Genomic DNA, 14,920 nt, shown 5'->3' with positions numbered 1-14,920 from the left:
CTGGGGTTATTCTGGGAGACTTCTCCTGCCCTTGGTCCGTGGCATGGTTACTGCGGGGGAGGCCTGTGGCAGAAGGCAGAGTAGAAAGACCAGAGAAGCGCACACACTTCAGCAGCTTTTTTTAATTTGGAACACTTTCTTCATAAAGGACACACCTTCAATACAGTTAACAAATGGTTACACTTGAATCCTGTAGACAGCAGAATTCTACACCCACAATTGCACAGGACACCAATGGCTTGGTTCACTGGAATGCAGTATTAACTTCCAAACACTCAGTTTGCCTTTATCAAAAGATGGCTCTGGAGTCCGTCTTGACATTAAAAGGCTAATTGTTTATCTGCTGTAGACAAACTTTAGCGGACAATAAATAATGGTTGTCCCCTCCCCCCACCCCTTAGAAAAGGTGACATGGTCAAGCTCAGTTTTGAAAAGTAGTACTGCACTGCTACAAAAGTGGCACAGTAAGAGGTGCCAAAGTAAAGCTGTAAGGAAAGGAGGGCTGTTATTAACCGTTAGGTAACAAGGTTACCAGACATGCTGCAAGAACACTTTTTTTTTTTGTACAGATTAAGACTATACAAGTATAGGAATGCATACAAAACTTGATCTTGTCCCTTTTACAGTCTACATGAACAGAATCCAGTTTTCTAATCCACTCACCCTGTGTATCGTAGCTGACCTGCCAGGTTAGAAGTAGTGCCTGTTAAGAATCTCTTGGTAAGCGAAGAGAACCTACCACCCTACTCAAATCAAGCTCCAGAACACCAAGAACTGGAGGGAAGTGCATTTGTTTTCTGATGTTTTATGAGCAATAACACCATAATCAAGCTAGTGAGTAATCTACACCAAGAGCTTTTACTACACTTAATTTACAGTTTTTTAAAATTTGCTCTGCAAATTTGGCACACACCATTTTGTTTTTAAAGGCCCCTTTAAGTTTAAGTTTGATTTCAGCAGAAGCTTGAGTTAGTTAGTGCTTCTGAAGCTGTGCTTTCCTTCCCCTGGAGGGACAGCCCCTCTGGGTCAGCAGGACAGCTGTTTGTAGCGAGCACATCTCCCACCACTGCTGTGAACAGTCAGGTTTTCAACTTCAAAATAAGAAATTGTTAAAAAGGTAGGATCCTAAGTTCCAGCAGTTGGTGAAAAAGGGCACTCATGTTCCAACTCTCAAATGGTCACAGCTAGTACTTAAACGGGAGTAAAGGTGTTCAGGCGCATGACAGAATAAGGTGGTAGAAAGGAAAAACAACCATACAGCAACTGCACACCCTTCCTTTCCAAACCGAAAGGAAGTTCCTTCACTGGAACTGGTTTAAAAGCAAGGAAGCCCGTAGTCAGCACCACCCCTTTCAGGTGGGTTCTCATCTCAGTCCCCTTCATGCCCTACCGCATGTGCCTCCAGCCTCCTCTAACTAGACCAACGTGCCATCGCTGCCTACTGAAAAAAAATACACAAGCATGCATACGAACACGCACACACACACCTGCAGAACTCCATTCAGCAACTGTTAACATTTGTTACTGTGTCTATGAAAGATCACAAACTGATTGCCCGCTCACCTGTCTTGCCCTATGGACTGCAGAAAGACACTGTGCAGCCATCATCTGCAATCTGACAACCTACAGAAACACCTATAGAAAGCCATGTCAAGAATTTGTAAAAATACACTAAGGAAAAGCCACACCAGCCCTGTACTATTTGAAACAATCTAAAATGGTCAGCTACAGCCGCGGGTGTTGAGAGCAGACAGAAGGCAGGGCTGTTGAGAATGGGCACTGACACATGGACCAGAAAGGGATGCTGAAAGGCCATTAACAGCCGCTTTCCTTGCTCTCTCGCACTAGGAGGACAGTGCAGAAACTCAATCAAAAATTCTTTGTCTGCGTAAGTCTTCAAGTGCAGTTTTGCAAGTGTTCAGCTTGCTGAAGAGATGTATAGGATCTATTGTAGTTTTTCCACGCAACAATAGGCTTCCTTAAACACTGCTGCACAGGTTAGGTATCAGTAGCCAGTTACAAGTTGGTTTTTGGGAAGGAAGGGAACACAGGAAAAAGCTTTTCCTTCTGCAGCTCCTAATAAAGGCCTATATTTTTTTCTCCAAAGTTTACTCAACAGAATAGGACCCTAACCATTGGAAAACTGAAGGCAAAACATCTGGTATTGGATTTATACATCAGGAAGCAGCTGCTGTCACCTCACAGTTCAACAAATAGTGAGAAAGGTTAAAAACCCCCAAATCTGGTAATAGCCAATTAATAACGAACCTAAGCCACATTTCAATTTCACTTTTAAGTGAAATTAAGCATCATCTTAAGAAGATGACAACTCTGCCATCTAGTAGTCTAGTCATTACTAAGGTAGGAAAAATGGCTTTTGGGTGTCAGGATTATGAAAGGAATTAATTGCTAGGGTGAATAAAATGCTTTAATTCTTGCAATGAGTGACAAGAAACTGAGCTTGTATGCTTCTTTTTGGCTGTTTTTAAGGCATTCCTCTTCAAAATGATCGGTTCTAACTTTATGTTAGTAGCAGGATATACACTGCTCAAAATAGGATTTAAGCACTTAAAATAGTCATGTGCATTACAGTCTGGAGCATTTTCCATCATTTCTGGTTTTCTTCATCACCTTCAGATCTATGGCCAAGTTTGTAAAGAAAAAACAATAAGCAATGGAAGAAAGTCTAAGTTACAAATTTTGGACAGTACTGATCTGCTCCTTCAGCCTCCTTTCTTTTACTTGAGTTGTAAGTAGGGGCCAGTTCAAGAACTCAATTTGCACCACCACCAGTATTATCAACACGTGCAGCCATACATGAAACCGTTACTATCCAACTGTGTGCATGAAACTCCAACAAAAGGTGAAAAAGGAGGAGGAATGGTCATATTACTGCCATACATTTACAGAACAAGAAACCTAAACCCAGCACCTGACTGATCACAAGAATTCCTTGCCTCTGCTGTCATGTTACACAGTGTAATTAATTGTATGGTTATAGAAATATGGGACAGTGTAGGAGTCAACTCTGAGCAATACCATGATACCATACTTCAAAGAGATGCACTGTACCTTTCAAACTTGAACCAGCAGAACAATGCAGCTCTTTTGCATTTGTGCTCTGTGATTGAGAGTGCAATCACTGTTTTGCATACTATTAAGCTGACCCAGAAGAGGTGGGTCAAGCTGACTGCTTTATTCAGCACCTTACCTTGACACTTTCCAGTGAAAGCTAGCAACTTTACATCTGGTGTCATCCACTGGAGCAAAGCGGACCTGCATAAACCCCATGCCAATACTCTGACAATGCATAGGATTTTTACTAGCGCCTTTTTTTTTTTTTTTAAACACAGAGAAGGGATTACAGGTACTGCTTAGCTTTAGAGATGAGAAAGAACCAGTTGTAGTTCCATATTCTAAATTACATTTGTGAAAAGAGATTACAAAACAGTGCATTTCTTGTGCTTTTCTTTAAGTATCAGAATTCAACGGAAAAATTTCAAGGAGCTAAATTCTCAGTACATTTTTCATTTTTTTGGATTAGCATTTATCTGTTCAGGAGACACACAGCTCGCCCACGTCCACCACATTTCAGCAGCATTCAGATTCTTCAACACAAAGTCAATGGTTTTAAAAAAAAAAGAAAAAAAAGTACTGAGTTATGAAATAAGATCAATATCCAGTGTCCTGCTAATAAAGTCATATTTTAATATAAAATATTCATACAGCATACTCTACACCTCATTCTCTCTGCTAGCTGAATACTGTTACTGACTATTCAAACAGAAAAACTTCAACCACTTTGCTCTTCAATGTTTTGGAGGGACAATATGGTTTCCAGCAGCTACTTTGATCACAGTAGTGGGGGGAAAGGAAAGAGGGAAAGACAGGGGGTAAATGTTCCAAAACTCTATATTAGGTTATGAAGTCGGCTGAAAGAGGGGAAGTTTTTCAGAATGTAAGGACTGATCCCACTCAGTGGAACACGAAACACCACACTCATTAGTGTTTCCATTAGAAAGTTCTCCTTCCTACACTGCAAGTCACCCTTGTGCTCTCTTCCTGCCCAGTACGAAACCTTTTTCCCTCTAGAAACAAAACTTAGTCATTGCTCCCCTCTGTTGTCTTCTGCTCTTTCGGTTAGAGTTAAATAATAATTAATGTTGCTATAAAGATGAGTTAAAAACCCCAAATGCAGCCTTGGAGCCCGCTCATCAGGGTGTCATGTTTCAGGAAGCTGATTAATGTCCGTCAGTTTTGTGTCATTCAGGATTGCACGGATTCTCTCCAGGGAATCTGCCTGCCGGATCCGCTCCAGCTGCACCTACAGAAAACCAACAGACACAACTGAGCTAAGTAAAACGTGCCGATGCAAGACCACAGACCCATAACCAGAACTAAGCCAACAGGCCACATTAGCAATCCCTAGCACCTGTGCAAGCAGAATAGATATCAAATTATCATTCACTGAAAAATGCAAGGCATGAAGGAGCACAAGCTTAATTTAGAACCAAGAATGGGAGGAAGGAAGACATAAGGCAGTTGTGGTTTTACAAGAAAAAGCCACTTTCTGGGGGGCTCAAGCAAGCCTTCATCATCACTCTATGTTTTGCCTAATAACTAGTCACTGACACCATTCTGGCCAGGCAAACCAGAGAAGATGTGCAAAGCAATGTAAACTTCCACAGAAAGAATGTAAAGGAGGTACAGACCTGCCTAACAATATGACTTCAAGCCTCTCAAGATCAAAGCTAAAATGCTCTAGGAGGAAATGTCCCATTTCCAAGCTCGCTCCTGTTTCTTGCTTTTCTGATAATCTATCTTAGCTATTTCTTATATCCTAAAAAAGTGCCCAGCAGAACTGTGTTGAAATCAATGCAGATGTAACTTTTTTTTTTTTACATTCAAACTTTCATGTTCTTTCTATTAGGATCTGGGCTTTCACTTGTAAATTCCCAACTAGTCATTAATTGATTTTTAGCCCTTCCTCTGCTTTGCTGATACTTATTTTGGCCAGTGGACACCTCACACAAGTGATACTTGCCCAGGCTCTCCACTGACAAGGTCAAGGAAGGAAATAACCCTGTCTGGCTATCAAGAAACCAAAATCCTTATTCGATGGTAATCTCTCATGTTACACAGCAGATCTTGTACTATGTAAGGTGGAGATGGCACAAACCATTGTTTAAACTGAAAGCGCTAACTGCTGAGAAACTAATGTGTAATAACTGCTTAGGGGCAGAAAAACACAAAATACACAAAAACACTCTTACTGAGCTCATTATTGAAGGCCTACTAAGCTATCTGCAAGTTTTGGAAGAGTGTGCCACACATCTTCAAAGTGGTACATAGGTTTTTGCTCTAAGAACTGCCTAAACCAGCACATGCAGTACTTAACAACAACAAAAACAAAAGAGAGAGAGGGATGATGACAAGCAAGAAGCAATTTCACTAGCCAGGACAATTCAATGGTCTCCTTTGTCCCACCCTACTTCTCCAGAAACAGCCAGAAAAAAAGAGGACAGTTGCCTATTGTCCATCCAGCTAAACTCTGTCTAGTAAACAACCTCCTATAGTCCTGTTTTAGTTTTCCAAATAAACCTGAACACTTGACTCAAAAAATCTGTTTTTTTTTTTAATTCTGCTGAATTTCACTGGCCAAAAACTCAGAGAGAATGCTGAAATTCAGTACCTCTGTGAGGAAGATTTCTAGTGAGGTGCAATGTGAGGGGGGATGCAAATTCTAAAAACACAGACACTGAAGGCGAGACCAGTCTATCCTGGCTTCCTGAGGACATAGTTCGCCACTCCACAACACAAACACTGCAGGTCCCTTCGTGCTCTCTACAGTTAACAGAAAGAGAGATCAGCCTGACAAACTGGAATTAGCCTCAATGAACAGCCCTGCCAAAACTCCTTCCTTCAGCCACCTCTTGGTATCTCATTGCCAACCACAGGTTCCACTTTTTGGAGGAAATAGAAGTATAGCAACAGTGACAACAGCAAGGATAAGACTTTAGATAGTATAAATAGAAAGCAGTAAATATAACATGAAGAACCATTTCATATATTCATATCAAACAGTACCAGTTCCTTACTTTGTCCTCAAATATTTGTACCCTAATGATTTGCTATGAAAAGTAACATACTGGAAAAACATCAGGAGATGGACAATGAAATACTAGGGTCTAAAGATACCATCATTTATAGCTCTCTACAGTGTCTTTTAGTACAATAATTGTGTATCTTTGCTGCTGAGAATTGGTTGGAATCAAGCAATCAGAATAAAATCCCCAATAGGCTTTAATACTAATATTATACTAGGAATACTTCATCAGTTTATTATACTAATAACTTTTAAAATAGTTCATAAACACCAACGTAAGAAAATCTGCAACTGCTACTTGTTATTTTACACAGCTCTGGAGAAGTAAAGAAACAAAAGTAGCACCTTACAAACTGATTGCACTTCCCTTACCTGAAGTGTCTGAGAAAGCTTTACAAAATCTCTCTGCACTTGCTCACTGACATCTAATTCAGTCTGCAACCGCTGAGCTTTATTCTTCTCTTCAAATACCAGCTGTTCAAGGTTTGCCTGAAGAGAAAGAGATTCTTTATGCTATGCTTAAACTGAATAAAAAAGGGGAAGCTTGTATAAATTGATTAAAGCATTATACTAGAGCAAAGAAGCATGGTTATTCTCAAAGTCCTGGCAAGAAATTAAACAATCACTCTTTCTACACCTCAGTTTTCCTAATTGCAAAATCAGGGGCTCATACCCATCAGACATACCCATCAGACAAACATCCTCATTAGACTGGTCAAAGTATGAAAAAGCCCCATGTCTTTTAACAGCACTATGCCCAAGGATCTCAAAATAAAAACGCAGATTTTTGAGTTTTAATGAAACATGACCATAGATGAAGGGCAGTAATCTGCTGGTGAAAATATAGCTATCTTGCTGTCTTGAGTTTTAGTCAAAAGAGTTGGGGGGGGGGAGCAGGGAAGGGAGAAAAAAAAAAAAAAGAAAAAAAAATCACACAAAACAGAGAGAAAGAGAAATCAGATCACAATTCATTCATCTGCCTGCCAAAGTAGGGCTCCTTCCTGCAGCAAGAACAATATGACATCTATGCAAAAGTATCAAAGCATTCAAACCAAGGTTTGGTTAGTGAGGCAGTTTTCCATATGCAGAAATGTTATTGAAGCCTAACTTTGGAAGACAATCCGAAAGAAATATTCAAGTTAGCAGCAATTCAGATCAACTGCTTTACAAATCCAAGTGCAAAGTGATTGGGATGAGGATTTAAACCACATCCAGTGGACACTATTTCACTGCCAGAATCTTATCAACATTCAAAAGTTTCCTTTTTCATTTTTACATAGTGACACATTCTCTGACCACAGTTTGATCATCATAAAAGATGCATATATACTTCATACCGAGACATCATAGCTACCTTTGCTGCGGTCTCCTTCTTCAGCTGTTCTTCTAGAGTGTTTTTTGTTTCCTTCAGACTCTCCAGCTGCTGGAGGTTTTCCTGCGAAGAACTTTCCAACTATATTATAATAATAAAAAAAAGTATTAACTAAACCTCCTAGCATTTCAATTTCTCACAGTCCCTCCACACAGTAAGTATAGCCTAAGTGTCTTTCCTGGAACTGAGAAATACACATAAATAATCTCTCCTAGGGACACAGAAAATGCCTAAATAACATCTATTTCTCTCAATTTATTTCTTTTTGGAGCTGGAGAGAAATGGCCAAACCTGACAGTTAGGTTATTATTAGGTAGCCTAATATTAGTTAGGAATTAGTTAACCCAATATTTAGGTTACAGATTAATAAACAGACGAAACACCTTTTAAGGAATAGAACTATGAATGTGTCCCAGTCCTACACTGGCATCAATACAGCTATTCTGTCCCTCAAAGTTCCAAGCATGACCTTATGTGTTTCCTTTGAAATGGTCACAGAAGCTACACAGGTGCAGTTACAATGCAGGTGCAACTACGCTCTTAGTTGATACCAAGAGTTGCAATAGACTGAGAGTGTCCAGTACAGTGTCAGTGCCTTCAGTAAAAAAATTTGTGCAAATGCATAGACTGGTGTTCTTTCTTACAGAAAGGAAAGGTTATCTATGCAAAGAAGCCAGCCCTGCAACATCCCACAAGCATGTTGAGATGGAGGAACAATAATGTTACATGTTTCAGAATTCTCTCCTTGGTTCAGCTCTCTTTCCTTCCCAATACTGGGCATACTAAACATCACACAAAAATATATCTTAAGTGTTACTGACACCTCAAAGGCAGACAGGAAAAATGTTCATTTTCTCTGATGTGAAGAGGTTGATGTCAAAGACAGCAACACAGTGTCACTGGTAGAACTAGCAGAAAAAAAAATAAAATCACCCTATTCTCTTTGTTTAAAACAAAAATCCCACAGTGAAAGGGCTCCTTACCTGTTCCTTTTCCACTTTTATTCTTTCCAGTTCAGCTTTTAAACTGGAAATGGAAGCTGAAAAACAAGAATATTAAAGCTTAAGTACAAGAAAAACACAGGAAACTGGACATACCCTGTTTACTTCTGTTAATATTTAAAGGAGAATTAAGCACGTGCTATATCAAAGGTACCTCAAAGATAAACAAATAATTGTACTTTTGTTTTCAGCTGCACAGCTTTGGTGTATCTGCTATCAAAAATGGACAATATTTAAAATTCAGATAGATCTACTTATCACAAAATCAAGTCTTCACTTATCTTACTGATTTCTAATATTCCTGTTTTGAGACTGTTTTACCCCTGCTCACCTATTTCCTCTTTGCAATTCTCTATTTCCAGCTGTAGAGTTTCTTCTATATTTTCTTTCAAATATTGTTCAGCTTGAATCTGTTCTTTTAAGAATAAAATCTCCGCCTTAAGTTTCTCCTCAAGGTGATCCGCCGCTGTCCGCACACTAATTATGTCTTCACGATATTTTAAAATCAGCTCACGGAGCTCCTGAATCAATGATTAGCAAAGATTTGTATTATGATCTTCGGATACACGCAGCACTGTGTTTATCGGCATACAAGCCAAAGTTATGCTACCCCGAGGTTTGTCCCACCTTACGAGATCTTGCATCCAGCAAGGTATTAAAACAAAATCACAAACAGTTTGCTTGGCCATAGTAAATGAAGAACGTGTAAAGATTCGTGTCTCCACAGCGTTATGAGCCTCTCCCCCTGCCCTTCACTCCCCACAATCTTTTAATCTTGACGTGCTTGAGCATAAGGGAGTGGCCATGGAAAGGATAACAAGGCTTATCACTATTCAAGGCTCAGGATTATTACTGGTCTTAACGCCTGGACAGAAATTAAAGTGACTAACTTAGCTTAATTTATTAATCAATATCTACATTGGAGCCACGGTGACTGAACGCTTATGCGCCCAGTTGCAAAATACAGCTTACACTAGCTGAACTGGGATAAACCCATGCTCTACTGACAACAGTATGTCAGGCCACAGTTAACTGATTTTATTATTATCTATTCATACTCTGAAGCATGCTCATGGCACAGTGGGATCAGACTGCTAATTTTGTACATCATATGCTTACAGGGTTAAAATCCAGATTATTGTTCATTGTGCTATTTGAGTCAGCTTTTTGATAATGAAGATTGTTCCAGTGAGATCTAGTCATGTGCATTATTTGTGTTAATGATTTTAAAGTGTTTTACCTCTGCTGCTTCTGGTAGAATGAAATCTTCGGCTTGCTGCAAAGACACATGCAAGCTGTGTTTTCCTTGAAGACTTTCATTATCTTTTTGCAGTCTCACCAACTCTTCTGAAACCTGCTCCCTTGACTGTGTGAGGACAGCCTCCAATGCAAAGAAAAGCATAAATTCTCACTTAGAGTCATGCTCAGATCTCTTCACGATCTATTTACTAGCATTGCTTTCAAAAGCCTGGTGAATTGATACTCTTTGTAAAGAAGGGAAACAAAATGGTCATGTGGTTCAACACGATCAGTTCTCTCTTGCCTGGTCTATGCACCAGAAATAAAGGCAAGATCAATCTTAACTGCACAGGCAGATAGGAGGAAGCAAGTGATAAATATAGCATTGTTAAGTCTCCCAGTTTTCTTCTGTATTTATCCATTAGCTAGGTGTGCTCGTAGAGGGGGGGGCAGGGGAGGAAAATCACATGTGGTTTTGGGAACTGGCAGTGATGTTTATTAAAATCACCTAACAACTCAGCTGTAAGATCAGGTTATTCAAAAAAATCTTAAAACATTCATCCTGAAACTTTCAATGGTAGGTGTCTGCCTCCCACTGCCTTTTGAGGAAAACATCAAAATAGCTGACCCCTTATGAAAAAAAAAAAGGATTAAAGAAAACATAGTTTTGCTTGCATTACAAAAGAAAAAAAAAATCCAGTGAACTTTTCTCAGAGGAATGATTGCTTCGGTATAGGGAAACAGGGACTTGAACTCTGGCAGAAGCTGCCCTTTGTATCATAGGTGGACAGCACGAAAAGCATATTCAGATCAATACATTTACTGAATCTCCTGCATCTCCATTAGGTGTGCTTTCATGCAGAACATCAAACAGAACATTTCTGCAAGCAATGTCCTGATGTCCTACAGACAATCCCAGACTGCAGAAATGCAATACTGGGATTCATGAGAATGAATGCTCTTAGTCTCCACAATGCTGTGCAGGGGAGAAAAAAAAGAAGAAACTTGATTCTAATATAGAAGGGAATGAATTGCTCTAAGGAAGTTAAACTTTGTTTTGCCCTAGAAAATGAGGTCCTATTTCTATTCTTTGGCTTAATTCCTACAAGATGCTCAAAATAGTTTAAAAAAATTAAGTTCCCATAGACATCTCTTCCTGGTGTTAGGGCTGATATTTAAAGTCTGACCTGTAGAAACATTGAGCGTTCATCTCAAACTCAAGAAAATATTCACTAGTGATGGTACTTGCAATGAATCCTAAAGAATCATCTTGAGAAAATTTATTCTGTCTTCAGATCTGAGGTGAAATAAGATCCTAAATGGGCATGGAATGTACATAATGAATAAGGGGGAAAAGAAGTTGATGAGTGATCCCCATATTAATCAATATGCATACACACAGAAAGTATGACAGACTGACCCTACAAACTGTTACAGGTCCACCACTTGCTATCAGAGCTCACTTGATCAGTATCTTTACATGTTAAGATGCACAGCTCTCTCTAGCCAAGCTTGGCTGGGGAGCAAGACAAAGCCTTTTACAAACACATTGAGCTCCAAAGGTTAGACAAACAGTGCTGTTCAAGTGATCTCTGGGCTTAAGCTGTCTTACCATTTGCTCCTGGACGCTTCTCTTTGCTTGTGAAAACGCCTGCTGCAGTTCACTGAGGAAGTTCTCTGACTTTTGACATTTAGCCATAAGCAAAGAGATCTTAAAAAAAGAAAACCCACACAGACAAAGATATAAAGCATGAAACAGATTTTGAAGAAGAAATAACCATTGAAATTCTCTTTATCATTACTAATATATACTTTGAAATTTCAATAATTTGAAATTTCAAACTAATCCACTAAAGTTTATTTTGTTAATTCCTTACTCAGTAAAGCTGTAATGCAGCTCAAGTCAGTAAGAAGAGATGCTGTGCTTCTATACCAATAATATACTTGTATTCTATTTAACAAACTCTAAACAACAAATAAACAGTTAATTCTAATCAAACTTGAATGTAAGCCAGTTCAGAGATACTGAAGGGGAAACTGCAGAGCTACTAAGTTTTCAGCATTTTCTTTAAGGTAATTTTTTGTACCTTTATCCAAAAGCAGAGATCTTCAAAAACTTTACAATTAAGTTATTCTAAAACAACGCATGCTTAACAGTAAGATAAGCATTACTTAAGAGCACCCTGGTACAGCCGAAAGAGAGAACGTATAAACATATTCCTGTCATCTAAGACAGACTTTGTCTAATGACTACTGTTTCTTACTAAGGACAGTGGGTGGGGTGGAAGAGAGAAAGTCTTCCAGCACAAGTGAAGTAAATTCAATATCTTGTACACAGCATTTACCTAATCCTGTAACCTTTAACAGGCCAAAGACTGTGACGTTTGGGGGTTTTTTGTTTGTTTGTTTGGGTTTTTTTTGTTGTTGTTGTTTTTTTAAAGCTATGACTACCACACGTCCTATTTGGCTCCATTGTTCCAAGAGAGTTACATATTAGTCTCAAACTGAAAAATCTTCTCAGCAGGCTATTAAAGAAGTCTAGTGCATATTTTGGACCAACTACTGTTAATTGCCTGCTTAGCTACACATTAACTGTATGTCTTCACCACAAGTCCATTAACTAGGTGTCAAGTATTGATGAGAGCAAGCAGTATGATTAGTACTACTCTTCTACTGATAAGGACAGTGACCAAGAACACAGGGCTACTTTCGCACATTTGGGTGATTTCATACACAGGTCACTTCAAGACTCAAACACTACTCAAATTCCAGTTATCACCTCTGTAATGGATTTCAAGATTAGAGATGAAACTTTAGGGCCAAAATTGGATAACATGATATCAGAGACATGTCGGACTTATCTAGAAACTGGCAGGCTCAGGTGGAGCACAACTAACCCTATAAATTCTCTTTTTTTTTTTTTTTTTTTTTTGCCTCTACAGCAGGTAGTCCATTCATATCTAACAGAAGATGAGTTCTTGTTAACATACTTTTGAATAACATTTTGTGATTCCTACCATCTTGATTACGAAATGCTTGTACCTGATTAGAGGAGTCTTCAGCACTTTGTTTCATGTAATCCTCCAATTCCTGTTTATCTTTTGTTGTCTTTTCCAGCTGATCATTAGCCTGCCTCAGCATCACCTGCAGCTTTTTCACCTGTGTTGTTACAACAAATAATTTAATTTTCCATTCTTTTGGGGAGCATTTATTTCCTGAACACAAATACAACCTACCCCACCACACCCCCAAACCACAAAACAAAATCCATCAAAACGTTATGCAACCAAGAAGTAACTTTGTTGTTGTTCTGAAACACCCTGCATCACAGATTACACCTGTAAGGAAACGCGGGACATCAAACCGCACTGGACCATCGCCATGTAATGGCTTCAATCACTTATTTCAAAGCAGAATGTGACTCATGCCTTTCATACCCACGTGAAAATTGTTCTTCAGTATACGGCAGGAAACAAACATCCTCCAATACTTTACAGTCATTTTATGCTGCTAGGATGAGGTCCTCTAATTTGTCCTTTGCTGTTAACAATTCTTGCAGTATCAAAGATAATAGAATTTAATGCATGACAAGCATTTTAGAACATAAATTATGAAAGATACTGACTTCAGCATGAGCACACCACTTTTTATAGAACAATGCCTTTACTGCATGGTCTTACAGCACTGGATAAAGTGGTTCTCCAAGGTGAATCCTTAAGAAATATGTACATGTGGTGCTCATGACCACATACCAATAACAAATCAGGTTATGTCAATAATATGTCAGAAGTTATCCAGATTTTAAGTATGCTGACATTGTTCGGTTAAAACCAATGAATAAAACAGCAGAAGGTTCATTGTTGCATCCTTAGTAGTTCGAATAGCTACAAAAGTCTTGCTAAAGCTAGAAGAGAAATCCCACCTGGTCTCTTGTCTCAGCCTCCTGAATCTGGATACCTTGCAACTGCTTCTCATAATTCGAGCACATGTCACAGCGTCTACCCAGCTTGTTCCCTGCATTCTGCACCTGGAGAACACAGAGTTATCACCTGCCATAAAGGCCAGAATATTCTTCAAGGAACGCAGGAGTGCTACACACTCTCAGGTGTGTTGTGTGATCACAAAATATTACAGATAAAAGGCAGTGGCAGAATCATGTAATGGCAAGATTAAGTTTTTCTAAAAGTAACAGATAATGTAAATCAGCTGCAGGATATCAGCTTTTCCTGGCATGAGTCCCACTATTAGCACAAAAGCAATAAGCCATGACATGCAAGCGTTCATCAAGTCATTCAGTGTGTCCTTTTGAAATATATTACTTAATTACCTGTACAGAAACAGACATCTCTGAGAAAACCTTTCAACAGGCCATAGCATTTCTTCATGCAATTATTTTGTATTACAAATCAAATTATAAACACAATATTATGGTGTTTGATCGGGGGGGTTGTGTTTTTTTGTTTGTTTGTTTGTTTCTGGGTCTCTGTGTGTGTGTGTGGTTTGGGTTTTGTTTTTTGGGTTTTTTTTTTTTAGTTTTTCTTTAAATCAACACAAAGCAATTAAAAAGCAAGTCAGTTCATCAGCTCAGGACTTCCTTATATCTTTTTCCTCCTGTAACTGAGCTTTGAATATTTGTCAATGGCATGTACTAATTTTCTTCTATAACAGTCATCAAGCTTTATTTACTTTTTAATACCCTCCTCCAGTATTTCTGAGGATCAGAGACTGAATAATTAGCTAAAAGACCAATTGGGAAAGAATAAAGTAGAAGACAGCCAGATTTAAAAAAAAAACAAAAAAACCCAAACAAAACCAACCCAAAACCAAACAGGGAGGGGGTTGGGGGAAAGGTTGAGGTGTGCAGCAGGGAAACAAAGAGGAAACCAGCTGCCATTTTGACATTGTAACAGTTTTGGCCAAGGGGACAAATGAAAGTTTTATCAAAGCTCCAGCTCTAAGTCAGGTTTGAGCTGAAATCGTATTTGTATTTGCTGCTCCATGTCGCACCCACACAGATTGGCATTCACATACCCTGCCTCCAGAAACATGTGGGAAGCAGCGCATTTCTTCTCTGAATTCTAAGAAAGGGTTGGAGTAAAGCTTCATCAAAATGTCAACAGGGCAAGGAAATACTCAAGAGTAGAGGATTTAACTCAGCTCCAAGATCACGACACCGTAATTTCTCCGGATATTACAAATTAG

At 39.0% G+C, this 14,920-nt stretch overlaps 1 protein-coding gene across 1 annotated transcript in view; it reads right to left on the bottom strand.

Moving 5' to 3' along the window:
* Nucleotides 1-102: 102 nt before the first annotated feature.
* The window catches only part of RABEP1 (rabaptin, RAB GTPase binding effector protein 1), a 53,648-nt gene continuing 38,830 nt past the window's right edge, over nucleotides 103-14,920 (bottom strand). Inside the window, exons 10-18 of the mRNA XM_069791435.1 lie at nucleotides 13,641-13,745; nucleotides 12,761-12,877; nucleotides 11,331-11,429; nucleotides 9,720-9,860; nucleotides 8,811-9,000; nucleotides 8,462-8,517; nucleotides 7,461-7,559; nucleotides 6,479-6,595; nucleotides 103-4,324 (exon numbers count right to left, since the gene is read on the bottom strand). Coding sequence (XP_069647536.1) covers nucleotides 4,223-4,324; nucleotides 6,479-6,595; nucleotides 7,461-7,559; nucleotides 8,462-8,517; nucleotides 8,811-9,000; nucleotides 9,720-9,860; nucleotides 11,331-11,429; nucleotides 12,761-12,877; nucleotides 13,641-13,745 — 1,026 coding nt within the window. The 3' untranslated portion in view covers nucleotides 103-4,222. The remainder of the gene's footprint in view (nucleotides 4,325-6,478; nucleotides 6,596-7,460; nucleotides 7,560-8,461; nucleotides 8,518-8,810; nucleotides 9,001-9,719; nucleotides 9,861-11,330; nucleotides 11,430-12,760; nucleotides 12,878-13,640; nucleotides 13,746-14,920) is intronic.

The sequence above is a fragment of the Haliaeetus albicilla genome, chromosome 9, assembly GCF_947461875.1.
Source record: "Haliaeetus albicilla chromosome 9, bHalAlb1.1, whole genome shotgun sequence".
Lineage (NCBI taxonomy): Eukaryota > Metazoa > Chordata > Aves > Accipitriformes > Accipitridae > Haliaeetus > Haliaeetus albicilla.
This window is presented reverse-complemented; position numbering and strand designations above follow the sequence as displayed.